The sequence below is a fragment of the Oncorhynchus mykiss genome, chromosome 4 (genome assembly GCF_013265735.2).
Source record: "Oncorhynchus mykiss isolate Arlee chromosome 4, USDA_OmykA_1.1, whole genome shotgun sequence".
Taxonomy (NCBI): domain Eukaryota; kingdom Metazoa; phylum Chordata; class Actinopteri; order Salmoniformes; family Salmonidae; genus Oncorhynchus; species Oncorhynchus mykiss.
Genome location: NC_048568.1, coordinates 40,414,534 through 40,431,289, shown reverse-complemented (window position 1 = coordinate 40,431,289; position 16,756 = coordinate 40,414,534). Strand labels below are relative to the sequence as shown.

Genomic DNA, 16,756 nt, shown 5'->3' with positions numbered 1-16,756 from the left:
TTACACATCATGGACCAATCCGACAGTTTTAAAGAGTGAACTCTACCCACCCATTCCAGATTGAGCCAATTGCAAAGATTTGTTTTGTACCCTATGGGGGATTCCAACATACACTGCAAGGGGAAATAGATGTCAGAAATGCAGTGCTTTATCACTGTAAGCTATCTGTCCAGAACCAGATTTGCTTGCAATGCACATCATTGTATTATCAAATCATACAAGTGGACTTCTGGTAAGTATGCTTTAGTGAGCAAGTGTTGGGATCAAGTGCAACTATGTTTAACCTCACCCAAAATGAATGCTGTATTGATGAGTCATTTCCCTCCACGCACTACTTCTCACCTGAATGCATTTTTTTTATTTTAGGGGATTGGGCAAAAGCTGAAATTGGGGTCGAGAGTTACCCTTTTATATACTGAACAAAACATGCAATAATTTCAAACATTTTACTGGGTTACAGTTCGTTTAAGGAAATCAGTAAATTGAAATCAATTCATTAGGACCTAATCTGTAGATTTCAAATGACTGGGAATTCAAATATCTGTTGATCACAGAACTTTTCTTTTAAAGGTAGGGGCGTGGATCAGAAAACCAGTCAATATCTGGAGTGAACAACATTTGCTTCATGCAGCACAACACATGTCCTTTGCATAGAGTTAATCAGGCTGTTATTTGTGGCCTGTGGAATGTTGTCCCACTCTTTTTCAATGGCTGGTTAACATTCACATGAGTCCTCTTACATTTGGGATCTTTACAGTCCCATTGATCAAACAACCATGAAACGATAGGCTCTCTCTCCCTCAGTTATGAACATCAACAAGATCAATAACTAATGCTAGCCAGAGCAAATAAGCTAAAAATCGAACGAAGGAACATTAGATTAACCCTCTCAAACGTTTTCAGCTGGCTGTCAGAATTGCACTGATAATCAATGGAGATTTGCAGCCTACTTGTCCTTCTGCAGCTTGCCTGACAACCCATGCTTGTCCCAACCAAGCATCCAAGCTAACTGGCTAAAGTTGGCTAGCTTGTTAGCTAGCTTATTCCAGACAGAAACCTCACTGACCATTTTACTCAGTGTAGCAGAGCTGGTTAGGCTGTTAACATGTTATCTATAGCGTTCTTGACTAACGATTACTTCTGTTGTTTACTGACACCGGTCATATTCAGCAGGTGTTGCACATTTGTAAATTCATCAGTTGTTCTGTCACACAGACGAGAGTGCTCTGCAATCGGAGTAGATAGCCAGAGTGAATTTACCAATCAAATTTCATTTGTCACATACACATGGTTAGCAGATGTTAATGCGAGTGTAGTGAAATGCTTGTGCTTCTAGTTCAGACAATGCAGTAATAACCAACGAGTAATCTAACCTAACAATTCCCAAACTACTACCTTATACAAACAATTGTAAAGGGATAAAGAATATGTACATAAAGATATATGAATGAGTGATGGTACAGAACGGCATAGGCAAGATGCAGTAGATGGTATCGAGTACAGTATATACATATGAGATGAGTAATGTAGGGTATGTAAACATTATATTAAGTAGCATTGTTTAAAGTGGCTAGTGATATATTTTTACATCAATTTCCATTATTAAAGTGGCTGGAATTGAGTCAGTATGTTGGCAGCAGCCACTCAATGTTAGTGGTGGCTGTTTAACAGTCTGATGGCCTTGATTGAAAAACAGCTTCTGTCTCTCAGTCCCTGCCTTGATGCACCTGTACTGACCTCGCCTTCTGGATGATAGCGGGGTGAACAGGCAGTGGCTCGGGTGGATGTTGTCCTTGATGATCTTTATGGCCTTCCTGTGACATCGGGTGGTGTAGGTGTCCTGGAGGGCAGGTAGTTTGCCCCCGGTGATGCGTTGTGCAGACCTCACTACCCTCTGGAGAGCCTTACGGTTGTGGGCGGAGCAGTTACCGTACCAGGCGGTGATACAGCCCGACAGCATGCTCTCGATTGTGCATCTGCAGAAGTTTGTGAGTGCTTTTGGTGACAAGCCGAAATTCTTCAGCCTCCTGAGGTTGAAGGGGCGCTGCTGCGCCTTCTTCACCACGCTGTCTGTGTGGGTGGACCAATTCAATTTGTCCGTGATATGTACGCCGAGGAACTTAAAACTTACTACCCTCTCCACTACTGTCCCGTCGATGTGGATAGGGGGGTGCTCCCTCTGTTTCCTGAAATCCACAATCATCTCCTTTGTTTTGTTGACGTTGAGTGTGAGGTTATTTTCCTGACACCACACTCCGAGAGCCCTCACCTCCTCCCTGTAGGCCGTCTCGTCATTGTTGGTAATCAAGCCTACCACTGTAGTGTCGTCCGCAAACTTGATGATTGAGTTGGAGGCGTGCATGGTCACGCAGTCGTGGGGGAACAGGGAGTACAGGGTTAGGTTTAGGGCTCAGAACGCACCCTTGTGGGGCCCCAGTGTTGAGGATCAGCGGGGTGGAGATGTTACCTACCCTCACCACCTGGGGGCGCCCCGTCAGGAAGTCCAGTACCCAGTTGCACAGGGCGGGGTCGAGACCCAGGGTCTCGAGCTTGATGATGAGTTTGGAGGGTACTATGTTGTTAAATGCTGAGCTGTAGTCGATGAACAGCATTCTCACATAGGTATTCCTCTTGTCCAGAACGGTTAAGGCAGTGTGCAATGTGGTTGCGATTGCATCGTCCGTGGACCTATTTGGGTCAAATTGGAGTGGGTCTAGGGTGTCAGGTAGGGTGGAGGAGCATGTGGGAACAGCAGACTGGGATCAGGATTAATTGAATATGTCCGTAAACACACCAGCCAGCTGGTCTGCGCATGCTCTGAGGATTTCGGCTGGGGATGCCGTCTGGGCCTGCAGCCTTGCGAGGGTTAACACGTTTAAATGTTTTACTCATGTCGGCTGCAGTGAAGGAGTGTCCGCAGGTTTTGGTTGCGGGCCATGTCAGTGGCACTGTATTGTCCTCAAAGCGGGCAAAAAAGTTATTTAGTCTGTCTGGGAGCAAGACATCCTGGTCTGCGACGGGGCTGGTTTTCTTTTTGTAATCCGTGATTGACTGTAGACCCTGCCACATACCTCTTATGTCTGAGTCGTTGAATTGCGACTCTACTTTGTCTCTATACTGACGCTTAGCTTGTTTGATTGCCTTGAGGAGGGAATGGCTACACTGTTTGTATTCGGTCATGTTTCCGGTAACCTTGCCCTGGTTAAAAGCAGTGGTTCGCACTTTCAGTTCCACTCGAATGCTGCCATCAATACACATTTTTTCTGGTTTGGGAATGTTTTAATAGTTGATATGCATCATCAATGCAATTTCTAATGAACTCGCTCATCGAATCAGCCTATTCGTCAATGTTGTTGTTGGACGCAATGCGGAACATATCCCAATTCACTTGATAGAAGCAGTCTTGAAGCGTGGAATGCAGCCTCAGGATATGTGGTTTCCAGTTTGCATAGAGTCAAATAAAGTTTGTTCAGGGCCATCGATGTGTTTGCTTGGGGGGGATATATACGGCTGTGATTATAATCAAAGAGAATTCCCTTGGTAGATAATGCGATCGACATTTGATTGTGAGGAATTCTAAGTCAGGTGAACAAAAGGACTTGAGTTCCTGTATGTTGTTATGATCACACCACGTCTCGTTAATCATAAGGCATACCCCCCGCCCTTCTTCTTACCAGAAAGCGGGTTGTTTCTGTTGGCGCGATGCGTGAAGAAACCAATATAGAGGTAAGATAGTTATCGATTTAATGACACACCACGTAAATATTTTTATATATGCTGTTCATATTAATGCAAAATCCGACTTATTGTGTATAATGCTATGCTAAAGAAACACCCCACTGAACGATTTTGAACATGAAGCCTCATATATGTAAAAATATTTAAAAGTACAATTGTATCAGCAAAGTACATTTTCACTCACAATGGGTAGTGAGTGAACACTATACTGCATTGGTAGGCCTACTATTATAATTTTTTTATTTTCATGTTTTTACTCTCAAAGTCACACTTTCTTAATATAAAAACAACATCATTGGAAGTACACAAACGTTTTTAAAAAAATCAGGAGACCACCTTTAAGGTCTTGGGATATCCTATGAAAATTAGATTTATTTTGTGTAGTTACCCTTTAATTCAAGTGAGCAGGCACAGAGTACTGTTGTTTGTATAGCAGTGTTTCTGTAACACACATGAGAACAAAAGGCCACTGGATTGATGATATCATTCATGCTATCATTCTGACAGGTCAATCTGATAGGCTACTTTTTAGCTGGTGAACATATAATAGAGAATGTTTTTGGGAAAGCCTTTCCATCTATCAGAAGACAGTTAGGTCTACCATTACCAAAGATATATTGTTTGAAACCTAGATATTTTTCTTGATATTATGAGGCATGTCTTACCTTGCTTCAAAGTAGCCAAGCCAGAATACTACCATAGAAATGTTGAGGGGAATATTTTAGAAACTCATATGTGTTCTCTTGTTGTTCAAATCAACGTACTTTCAATGTCTAGCATTCATTATCTGAGTGCGGATTGGTGCTTATCACGGTAGAAGGCCGTTGCTTATATTGCTAGAACAAAATACATACCTGCTGTGTGCGGATGAACCTGACTTTGTCTGACAACTTGACATAGAGCCAATCAGAAAGCACGAACCTCCACGTGGGGGAGCGGCAATAATTACTACTTCAGTTAAAATCACAGTCTAGTTCCAATAGCTTAAGGCTGGTATTTTACCGTAATGCTTTGTTTCCTAGGTGACGCTTATCGGCATCCTGCCTGCACTGGAGCTGAACCAACTGGATCCCAAACAAGTGTGACGCAGGGTCCAAATGCCACAGCTGAAGCAACTACCAACCATGCCTCTGCAGAAGTGGCCCACACCTCTGCAGAAGCGGCCCACGGCTCAGCTTAAGAAACTGCCAACCATGCCTAGGCAGAAGCCAATGGTCCCCACGCCTCAGCTGAAGCAACTGCCAACCATACCTCTGCAGAAGCGTCCCGTGCCTCAGCTGAAGCAACTGCCAACCATACGCCTGCAGAAGCGGCCGCCGGCCTTGAACAGAGACGGCCTGACCCCTCGACAAGCTAGATAGGAGATCATAATTTGGTTTGCCCAACTCCTTAATCGTCTTTCCCCTGTTACTGTGCCTTCATTTGAAGAAAAGGGCAAAGGTAACTGGAATTGTGCAAACTAATGCGCTTGTTTGAAATGAGGATCTCCTTCACTTGTGCATCGTCATGCAAATTGTTTACAGGGGTGAACACTACAATGGTATGAATTGTTTTCAAAACCATACGACTAAAATTGACATCTGATTTGGCCACTATTGCTGACACTAAGGTTGTACGGTTATGATTTTGATTTGTCCTGGTGTTCCTGCTACTCTTGCATGATTTGTTCAATAAACTATTTGACTTCCAAAATGCCTTGTATTTTAAATGTGGGTTTCTCTTCTGTCTACCATGTGTTTGCTGATTAGGGACAGACTGGGTCTGGAGAAAAAGGGATTGTGGATCACACCACTTGTGGAAACAGATTTGTTTACCTTTGTTTCTGGTAGTTGAGGAAAAGGTTGACTGCATTTCTTGTTTTAATTCCTCATTGTTTGCATAGTCAACACACACACACTTACCCCTCCAGACATGCCACCAGGGGTCTTTTCACAGTCTCCAAATCCAGAACAAATTAAACGCACAGTATTATATAGAGCCATGATTGGCCTGAACTCCCTTCCATTCAGCGCAAGAGAACAGCAAACCGGGTTTAAAAAAACAAAACAAAGCCTCTCCCCCATGTGACCTACTGGTTGTGTTTCTGTACTGACATGTGACCTACTGTTTGTGTGTCTGTACTGACATGTGACCTACTGGTTGTGTGTCTGTACTGACATGTGACCTACTGGTTATGTGGCTGTACTGACATGTGACCTACTGGTTGTGTGGCTGTACTGACATGTGACCACCTGGTTGTGTGGCTGTACTGACATGTGACCTACTGGTTGTGTGGCTGTACTGACATGTGACCTACTGGTTGTGTGGCTGTACTGACATGTGACCTACTGGTTGTGTGGCTGTACTGACATGTGACCTACTGGTTGTGTGTCTGTACTGACATGTGACCTACTGGTTGTGTGGCTGTACTGACATGTGACCTACTGGTTGTGTGTCTGTACTGACATGTGACCTACTGGTTGTGTGTCTGTACTGGCATGTGACCTACTCGTTGTGTGGCTGTACTGACATGTGACCTACTGGTTGTGTGTCTGTACTGACATGTGACCTACTGGTTGTGTGTCTGTACTGACATGTGACCTACTGGTTGTGTGTCTACTGACATGTGACCTACTGGTTGTGTGGCTGTACTGACATGTGACCTACTGGTTGTGTGTATGTGTAAATGAGGTGCACAAACACACACATTTAAAACATGTAAATTGCCAAGTATATATTTTTTTGTGTCAGACCCCAGTAAGACTAGCTGACATCGGCTAATGGGGATCCTAAAAAAATAAAAATATATATTCAACTACTTTAAAACCCTCAGGGAACTCCAACCCCCCCATTCAGCTGAAAAGGTGGCGCAGGGAATTAAAAAATGTTATTTAGAAATGAAAAAAACATCTTGTTCATCTACCCATGTCCGATTTAAAAAAAAAAATGTTTTACAGGGTAAACACAACATATTTTTATGTTAGACCACCACCAAATCAAAGGGAAAACACAGCCATTTTTTCTAGCCAAAGAGTCACAAAAGCAGGATTAGAGATAAAAAATGAATCACTAACCTTTTGAAAATCTTCATCAGATGACACTCATGACATGTTACACAGTCCATTTATGTTTTGTTCGATAATATGCATTTTTATATCCACAAATCTCGGTTTACATTGACGCCATGTTCAGAACTGCCTCCAAAATATCCAAAGGAATTATAGAAAGCTACGCCAGATAACAGAAATACTCATCATACACTTTGACTAAAGATACATGTTCTACATATAATTAAAGATACACTGGTTCTTAATGCAACCGCTGTGTCAGATTTTTTAAAAACGTTACGGAAAAAGCTTACCATGTAATAATCTGAGATGGCGCTCAGACGTAAAAGTATTTCTCCGCCATGTTGGAGTCAACAGAAATACGAAATTACAACATAAATATTCCCTTACCTTTGATGATCTTTCATCAGAATGCAGTGCAAGGAGTCCTAGTTCCACAATAAATTGTTGTTTTGTTCCATAATGTCCAATACTAGTGTCCAAGTAGCTGCCTGCTGGTCCAAGATAACTTGCACGAAAACTTCCAAAATATATATTCCAGGTCGAATAAACTGGTCAAACTAAGTAGAGAATCAATCTTCAGGATGTTATTATCATATATATCCAATAACGTTCCAATCAGATCATACGTTTTCCGCTGGAGCCAAATGGAACAGCGGTAGCACCCACAGAGAAATGCGCCACAGGAAAATGGCATTCTGTCGGGACACTGACTATTTCCCCTCCCATTCGGTCACAGTTCACAGCAAATGCTCCATTCCACTTTCTACTGAATGAGGACATCCAGTGGAAGGCGTAGGAAGTGCTACCAGATCCATATCTTGTTGGGAAAGGAGGGGGCGATGATGTCAAAGTTGACCCACATTCAGAATTTCACTTCTTGTTTGGAAGATTGCCTGCCCTATGAGTTCTGTTATACTCACATAAATCAAACAGTTTTAGAAACTTCAGAGTGTTTTCTATCCAATAGTAATAATAATATGCATATATTAGCAATCTAGGACAGAGTAGGATAAAGTTTACTATGGGCACGCAATTCATCCAAAGTGAAAATACTGCCCCCTATCCTCAACAAGTTTTAAGCATTTGAAAAACTACAACCTTTTCTACCCAGGTCTGACCACCACGGGACACTGGGTGTAAACGATATAGTGAAATGCTTCCTTGCAAGCTCTTTCCTCAACGGTACAGAATCAATATGAAAGAAACAGAAAGAAAGGAAATAGAAAGAGGGGAGTGACTGCAAATCATAGCACAGTCCATTTGTATGTTCCCATGGTAGCAAGCATCTCCAATCCAAAATTACATCTAGAATGGGCTTCCTATTTCGCATCAAAGCATCCCTCACTAATGCTGCCCAACACCCTCATAAAACTGACTATCCACCAATTGACTTTGGCGATATCATTTACAAAATAGCCTCCAACTCTCAAATTGGATACAGTCTATCACTTTTGGAATAACTGTCTTCAAAGTAATGGCTCGGGACGTCGGGTTTGATATGAAAGCTTATTTTAGTAATAATACTTGTTCACGTTACATTTAACAACTTTAGATTCTACAGAGCAATGGAAGTAAGATGCTAGTGAAAGGTCAGCTTAATCACTTCACACCTGCACATAACTGCACATATCTCTCTCATTCCCTGTCGCAAGGCATTCTGGAACTTGCAGTCAAAAGCGTATTTCAATACTAACCAATACAATTACATATGTAAATAACTGTAAATAAATATATTTCGATACAGCTCAATGAATTAACTTAAACATTAACTCTGTAACACATTAAAGTTACAACAATCACAGTGCCATCTGTTTTGTCACCAAAGCCCCATATACTTCCTACCACTGCGAACTGTACTCTCTCATTGGCTGGCCCTCGCTTCATACTCATCGCCAAACCCTCTGGCTCCAGTTCATCTACAAGTCTTTGCTAGGTAAAGCCCCGCCTTATCTCAGTTCACTGGTCACCATAGCAGCACCCAAACGCAGCACGCGCTCCAGCAGGTATATTTCCCTGGTAACCCCCAAAGCCAATTCCTCCTTTGGCCGCCTTTCATTCCAGTTCTCTGCTGCCAATGACTGGAACGAACTGTAAAAATCACTGAAGCTGGAGACTCTTTATCACCCTCACTAACTTCAAGCACCAGCTGTCAGAGCAGCTCACAGATCATTGCACCTGTACATAGCCCATCTGTAAAAAAAAAATAAAAAAAACTAGCCTACTGATCTGACTGCACTTGTTATGTTAACAATAACAATGAAAATATCAAAAAAGAAGGACCAAGCGTTTTCAACAGGGGGGGATCAAGCTGATTCTATACCATTTTACAGAGGCCAGTTCATGAAGGAAGGCTTGCTCATTAAAGTTTTTTAGCATGCGTCTATGACAAATCTGGACAGGTCGTTTCACAGAGCAGCCATTACGAAAACGGTGATCACTAAGGTCATTACAGAAAACACCAGACTGATACCTATCAGGATTATTTGTGAGGGTGACATCAAGGAGAGTAGCCTTTTCTGGGTGTTTGGAGTCATACCTTGTGGCATTGCTGATAATCTCAGAAAGATTTAGGGAGTCCCATTGCTTTAGGACTAGGTCAGGTGGTTTAAGCATGTCCCAGTTTAGGTCACCTAGCAGGACAAATTCAGACTTAGTTTAAGGGGCCATGAGAGAGCTTAGGGCAGGTAGATTACTGGCCCGTGTTGATGGAGGACGATAGCACCAAGCAACAGTCAACAAAGAGATATTTGAAAGTTTAATGCTTAAAACAAGCAAATCAAATTGTTTGGGGACAGATTTGGTGGAGACAAATGAGCACTGAAGGTGATCCATGGAAAACATGGCCACTCCCCCACCTTTAGAAGATCTGTTTTCTGAGGGTTGGCAATCAAGAGATTGACTGCCGACCTTCAGAGATTGAATGCCGATACTGTTCGGAGGTGCTAAATACTAATTGGCAGGCAAACATTAGACAATCCTACCGGTGTGTCTGATCTATAATGGATATTACCATCTCTGTCCAAATATCTGTACATAAAACTGTTCAAATGTGAGGTGCAGCAGAGGAGCTACAGGAGGATGGGCTTATTTTCATGGCCTTGAATGGAGTTGATGGAACAGAGTTTCCAATATGTTTGATATGTTTGACTCCGTTCCATGGATTCCATTCCAGCCATTACAATCAGCCTGTCCTCCTCTAGCTCCTCCCACCAGCCTCCTCTGGTGTGGCATTTTGGAACATTCTGAATAGGCCTACCACCGTGTGCACATTCATGCACTTAAAATGTGAAGAAATAATAGTTGAATCCTAACATTCTGATCTGTTCCATCAGCCTTATGAATTGATACAGCGTATACCTCCACTATACTACTTTGATACACATCAGTGGGGATTAAGAATTGAGTACACAAAATGTCCATTGAAAACAAAGTGGTACACCTGCGTATATCCTCCATTACACCACTAACTGTAGGATTTGAGAAGGGCGCTCCTCCCTCACTGCTTTTGCCTTTTCACATCACCTTCCGTAGACCAGTGCACTGCGGTTCAGGTTAGTAGAACTCCCTCATAGGCTGCATTACAAAGGCATCCAAATTCTGATATTTTTTTTCACTAATTAGTCTTTTGACCAATCAGCTCTGAAAAAGATCTGATGTGAAAAGATCTGATATGATTGCTCAAAACACTAATACTTGGAAAAATGATTAGAATTGGGCTCCCTGTGTAACACAGCAATAGGTCAGTTTCTACAGCTAAAGTGAGGCGACGCAACAACCAATGGTTGCGTGCCACATCATCAACTGTGTCATCCACTGACATATGATGTGGTTAGTTGATACTTAAAATACCTATCAAGGTGCTGTAAGATCTGGCAGACTTCAGCAACGTCTAAGCTTTGGAAAGGGCTGAAGTCTGTTTGGACTCAATCACAAACTACCTCATAGTCTGTTTGTTTACACAGGCAGCCCAATTCTGACCCTTTGCCCCGCGTTGCTGGCAAAACGGCTGACCTGATTGGTGAAAAGACCAATTAGTTGGAAAAAGATCAGAATTTGGCAGCTACAGATGAATGAACATGTATGAAATTGAATATGCGTTCATCAATTGTCTGTTTTTTTGTAAATTGTTGAACTGAATTTGGTCTTTCTTTTGTCGTCCAATTCTCTCTCTGTTGTTCACCATACGTCAACGGATGACTGCACCTAATCGCATTTGGGAAATTGAACCAATGGAAATGAAGGTCATTGGCTGACAGCTGTACATAATTAGCCAGCCAGGTGAGAAGGGTCTGGGATTCCTTTATGAGGTGCAACCAAAACAGCTGTTTGACACAGCAACAGGGATATTCTGGCAGGCTGTCGAGAATTAGTTCTTGAATACTCTAGTGGTTTTGATCACTAATATGGCTTTTGGACTCTCTTTGAGGTTAGTGTTTCAATGTATTCATCTGTTTGTTTACCTTGTCTAAAGGTGTTCACTGGTTATTTATGTTTAACTGTCTGAATGTTTTGTAGTGTTTCTTGGATTTGTTGCCTGCTAATTGGAGGGATAAGTTGTTTTACACTTAAAGGTGCGTTTTGCTTTTTACTAAGGTCAAATCACAGGTCTAGTTCCGATCCAAATTAAGGCTGGCATTTTACCACAATGTTTTCTTTGTTCCCTAGGTAACGCTCATGGGCATCCTGCCTACACTGGACCTGAACCAACTGGATCCTATGCCCAAGCAAGTGTGGTGTCTGGTCCAAATGCTAAAGTTACTGGCCACAATGCCATGTCAGCAGAAACTACTGGCCACGATGCCACGTCAGCAGAAGCTACTGGCCACGATGCCACGTCAGCAGAAGCTACTGGCCACGATGCCACGTCAGCAGAAGCTACTGGCCACGATGCCACGTCAGCAGAAACTACTGGCCACGATGCCACGTCAAGTGTGAAGTCCAGCCCCGGCGGCTCAGCAGTAGCGTCCGGCGCCTCAGCAGTAGCGACAGGACCCGGCGCCTCAGCAGAAGCGACAGGACCCGGCGCCTCAGCAGAAGCGACAGGACCCGGCGCCTCAGCAGAAGCGACAGGACCCGGCGCCTCAGCAGAAGCGACAGGACCCGGCGCCTCAGCAGAAGCGACAGGACCCGGCGCCTCAGCAGAAGCGACAAGCCTTGAACAGACGGCCCGACCACTCAACTAGGGAGATCGTAATTTGGTTTGGCCAACTCCTTGTCTTACCCCTGTTACTGTGCCTATTGCAGAAAAGGGTAAAGGTAACTGAGGTGGGGAAATGTGCCAACTAATGTGCTTGTTTGAAATGAGTATCTCCTTCACTTGTACATCATCATGCAAATTGTTTACAGGGGTGGACGATACAATGTTATGAATTGTTTTTATAACCATATGACTAAAATTGACTTCTGATGTAGCGATATTCCTGACACACTTTTAGGTTCTACGGTTATGCTTTTGATTTAGCCTGGTGTTCCTGCTACTCTTGCATGATTTGCTCAATAAACCATTTGACTTTCAAAAAACCTTGTCGTTAAAATATAATGTTCTCTTCTGCCTACCATGTGCTTGCTGTTTGGGAACAGACTGTGGGCCTGGAGTAAAAGGGAATGTGGTTCACAACACTTGTATAAACAGATTTGTTTCTGGTAGTTCAAATTCTAGTGGAGGGGAGGGGGGGGTTAAAAGTATCTGCTGTGGACACCAGATGTATTTAGAACTGCAGTGCATCTCATGGACTGCACCAGATTTGCCAGTTCTTGCTGTGAGATATTCCCCCCTCTCCTCCAAAGCAACTGCAAGTTCCTGGACATTTCTGGGGGGAATAGCCCTCACCCTCCGATTATATGTTTACATACCCTACATTACTCATCTCATATGTATATACTGTACTCTATACCATCTACTGCATCTTGCCTATGCCGTTCGGCAATCTTTCATTCATATATTTGTATTTACATATTCATTACTGATTCATTCCTTTACACTTGTGTGTATAAGGTAGTTGTTGTGAAATTTTTAGGTTAGATTAGTTGTTAGATATTACTGCATGGTCGGAACTAGAAGCACAATCATTTCGCTACACTCGCATTAACATCTGCTAACCATGTGTATGTGAACAATTCAAATTTGATTTGATTTGGGCACAGCCGTGGGTGGGCCTGGCACACTTGAGAGCCAGGCCATGCCAATCAGAATGAGTTTTCCCCACAAAAGGGCTTTATTACAGACAGAAATACCCCTTAGTGTCATCAGCTGTCCGGATGGCTGGTCTCAGACGATCCCACAGGTAAAGAAGCCTGTTGTGGATGTCATCGGTTGGCGTGGTTACACGTGGTCTGTGGTTGCGAGGCCGGTTGGACGTGTTGCCAAGTTGGAGGCGGCTTATCGTAAAAAAACTGAACATTAAATCCTCTGGCAACAGATATTTTATTTCAGCTCATGAAACATGGGATCATCACTTAACAAGTTGTGTTTGTTTTTGTTCACTACAGTTTACTCATGTTTCCCTATGAAAGTGTAGAAGTAGTACCTCAACCTGTCCAGTAAATGGCAAGGTAGGTCAGGCCTGTTCAAGGCACTCAAACTGGCTTCTGATCATGGGTAAATGATCACAGAATCCAAATCATTCAAAAAAAAAGTTTCAAAGCAGCGCCAGAGGACGTCTCCCTCTGTGACAAATTTAGTGCTTTATTCAAACATTTGACTAGAGTCCACACTCGCAGCTTTAGATTTAATTCCTCCATGAACAAATTGTCAGTAACTAAAAGTTAGTTTTCAGGACCCTGTCATTCAAAGATAAATTGTAAAAATCCAAATAACTTCACAGATCTTCATTGTAAGGGATTTAACATTGTTTCCAATGCATGTTTAATAAACCATAAACATTTAATGAACATGCACCTGTCGAACAATCGTTAAGACACTAACAGCTTACAGACAGGCGGTAGGCAATTAAGGTCACAGTCATGAAAACTTAAAACACAAAAGAGGCCTTTCTACTCACTCCGAAAAAACACCAAAAGAGAGATGCCCAGGGTCCCTGCTCATCTGCATGAACTCGCCTTCGGTATGCTGCAAGGAGGCATGAGGATTGCTGATGTGGCCAGGGCAATAAATTGCAATGTCCGTACTGTGAGACGCCTATGACAGCGCTACATTGAGACAGGACGGACAGCTGATCGTCCTCGGAGTGGTAGATCACGTGTGAAAACACCTGCACAGGATCGGTACATGAGAACATCACACCTGCAGGACAGGTACAGGAAGGCAACAACAGCCCGAGTTGCACCAGGAACGCACAATCCCTCCATCAGTGCTCAGGCTGTCCGCAATAGGCTGAGAGAGGCTGGACTGAGGGCTTGTAGGCCTGTTGTAAGGCAGGTCCTCACCAGACATCACAGGCAACAACGTCGCCTATGGGCACAAACCCACCGTCGCTGGTCTAGACAGGACTGGCAAAAAGTGTTCTACATTGACGAGGTACGGTTTTGTCTCACCGGGGGTGATGGTCGGATTCACGTTTGAGCGTTACACCGAGGCCTGAACTCTGGAGCGGGATCGATTTGGAGGTGGAGGGTCCGTCATGGTCTGGGGCGGTGTGTCACAGCATCATCATTGTTGTCTTGCAGGCAATCTCAACGCTGTACGGTAAAGGGAAGACATCCTCCTCCCTCATGTGGTTCCCTTCCTGCAGACTCATCCTGACATGACCCTCCAGCATGACAATGCCACCAGCCATACTGCTCGTTCTGTGCGTGATTTCCTGCAAGACAGGAATGTCAGTGTTCTGCCATTGCCAGCAAAGAGCTCGGAACTCAATCCCATTGAGCACGTCTAGGACCTGTTGGATCAGAGGGTGAGGGCCATTCCCCCCAGAAATGTCTGGGAACTTGCAGTTGCCTTGGTGGACGAGTGGGGTAATATCTCACAGCAAGAACTGGCAAATCTGGTGCAGTCCATGAGATGCACTGCAGTTCTTAATACATCTGGTGTCCACGACAGATACTGTTACCTTTGACCCCCCCTTGTTCCGGGACACATTATTCCATTTGTTAGTCACGTGTGGAACTTGTTCAGTTTGTTGTTGAATCTTATGTTCATACACATTTTTGTACATCAAGTTTACTGAAAATTACACAGCTGACATTGAGATGTTTTTTATCCCCTGAGTATAGTTGCTGACAGTCCTAAAATGTCAGAACGCGAAGTGTTTCTTGAAATTGTTGGACACCTTGATACCAAAAAAAGCAAGTCACCAGCCAGGCTTAAGAACCAATTCATATTTATGTCTCTAGATAATTTTGTACAAAGTGAGAGCTTAAGTGCACCTTTTAAAATCTATTGAAGTTCCTACCAGGGGCTTCTGCAAGTGCAACCTCATTGTGGTCAGGTAGAATTGGATTGTGCAGAAGACCACATTGAGAGTTGGCATAAGGAATGTCTGAACGACTCCAAGTGGAGTACTTTTCACAACTGAAAGCAATGAACGCATATACGATTGCAGCCATGTGTCTAGCCAGACCAACATTGGAGAACAGGCAGAATGTGTCAAGTTGTTAAAATGTTTCTGAATAAGGCTAAGGAGAAACTTCAGCGTCCCTGGGACAGGTTAGTGACGATGAGTTTAACCGCATTCACATTCTGTAGGCATTGGTGGTAAAAGGCAGATTACTGTAAAGCAAACAGCCTACACTAAGGGACAGGTAAAGTATGAACATATGAGGGATCTCTGACAAGTTAGAGAACTTTAGAATTTGAACTACCAGAAACAAATCTGTTTATACCAGTGTTGTGAACCACATTCCCTTTTACTCCAGGCCCACAGTCTGTTCCCAAACAACAAGCACATGGTAGGCAGAAGAGAACATTATATTTTAAGGACAAGGTTTTTTGAAAGTCAAATGGTTTATTGAGCAAATCATGCAAGAGTAGCAGGAACACCAGGCTAAATCAAAAGCATAACCGTAGAACCTAAAAGTGTCAGGAATATCGCTACATCAGAAGTCAGTTTAGTCGCATGGTTATAAAAACAATTCATAACATTGTATCGTCCAAACCTGTAAACAATTTGCATGACGATGTACAAGTGAATGAGATCCTCATTTCAAACAAGCACATTTCCACCTCAGTTACCTTAACCGTTTTCTTCAAGAGGCACAGTAACAGGGGTAAGACAAGGAGTTGGCCAAACCAAATAATGATCTCCCTAGTTGAGTGGTCGGGCCGTCTGTTCAAGGCTTGTCACTTCTGCTGAGGCGCCGGGGCCTGACGCTTCTGCTGAGGCGCCGGGGCCTGAAGCTTCTGCTGAGGCGCCGGGGCCTGAAGCTTCTGCTGAGGCGCCGGGGCCTGAAGCTTCTGCTGAGGCGCCGGGGCCTGAAGCTTCTGCTGAGGCGCCGGGGCCTGAAGCTTCTGCTGAGGCGCCGGGGCCTGAAGCTTCTGCTGAGGCGCCGGGGCCTGAAGCTTCTGCTGAGGCGCCGGACGCTTCTGCTGAGGCGCCGGGGCCTGAAGCTTCTGCTGAGGCGCCGGACGCTTCTGCTGAGGCGCCGGGGCCTGAAGCTTCTGCTGAGGAGCCGGGGCCTGAAGCTTCTGCTGAGGCGCCGGGGCCTGAAGCTTCTGCTGAGGCGCCGGGGCCTGAAGCTTCTGCTGAGGCGCCGGGGCCTGAAGCTTCTGCTGAGGCGCCGGGGCCTGAAGCTTCTGCTGAGGCGCCGGGGCCTGAAGCTTCTGCTGAGGCGCCGGGGCCTGAATCTTCTGCTGACGCGCCGGGGCCTGAAGCTTCTGCTGACGTGACATTTTGGCCAGTAGCTTCCGTTGACGTAGCATTGTGGCCAGTAGCTTCCGTTGACGTGGCATTGTGACCAGTAGCTTTAGCATTTGGACCAGACACCACACTTGCTTGGGCATAGGTTCCAGTTGGTTCAGGTCCAGTGTAGGCAGGATGCCCATGAGCGTTACCTAGGAAACAAAGAAAACA

At 44.2% G+C, this 16,756-nt stretch overlaps 2 protein-coding genes and 1 long non-coding RNA gene across 14 annotated transcripts in view; 2 read left to right on the top strand and 1 right to left on the bottom strand.

Annotated features, from left to right (window-relative positions):
- Nucleotides 1-16,756, bottom strand: part of LOC110522596 (skin secretory protein xP2-like) — a 46,159-nt gene that overhangs the window by 6,519 nt on the left and 22,884 nt on the right. For 5 of the 9 annotated variants that reach the window (XM_036976281.1, XM_036976283.1, XM_036976284.1 and 2 more), the window contains one exon: nucleotides 15,672-16,737. The exons of 3 other annotated variants lie outside the window; for them this stretch is intronic. In XM_036976281.1, coding sequence (XP_036832176.1) covers nucleotides 16,027-16,737 — 711 coding nt within the window. In that variant the 3' untranslated portion in view covers nucleotides 15,672-16,026. Of the gene's footprint in view, nucleotides 1-15,671; nucleotides 16,738-16,756 lie in introns of those variants that run through there. One more of the 9 variants, XM_036976287.1, reaches the window with a different exon arrangement.
- Nucleotides 28-5,430, top strand: LOC118964480. Its single transcript, XR_005051538.1, has 2 exons — nucleotides 28-232; nucleotides 4,761-5,430. It is a non-coding gene; the product is annotated as an uncharacterized LOC118964480 (long non-coding RNA).
- Nucleotides 10,657-16,756, top strand: part of LOC110522598 (polysialoglycoprotein-like) — a 42,755-nt gene continuing 36,655 nt past the window's right edge. Inside the window, exons 1-3 of one of the 4 annotated variants that reach the window (XM_036976303.1) lie at nucleotides 11,059-11,214; nucleotides 11,304-11,359; nucleotides 11,454-11,939. In XM_036976303.1, the coding sequence (XP_036832198.1) occupies nucleotides 11,192-11,214; nucleotides 11,304-11,359; nucleotides 11,454-11,939 (565 nt within the window). In that variant the 5' untranslated portion in view covers nucleotides 11,059-11,191. Of the gene's footprint in view, nucleotides 11,215-11,303; nucleotides 11,360-11,453; nucleotides 11,940-16,756 lie in introns of all 4 variants that reach the window. The other 3 variants (XM_036976294.1, XM_036976293.1, XM_036976301.1) reach the window with 3 other exon arrangements.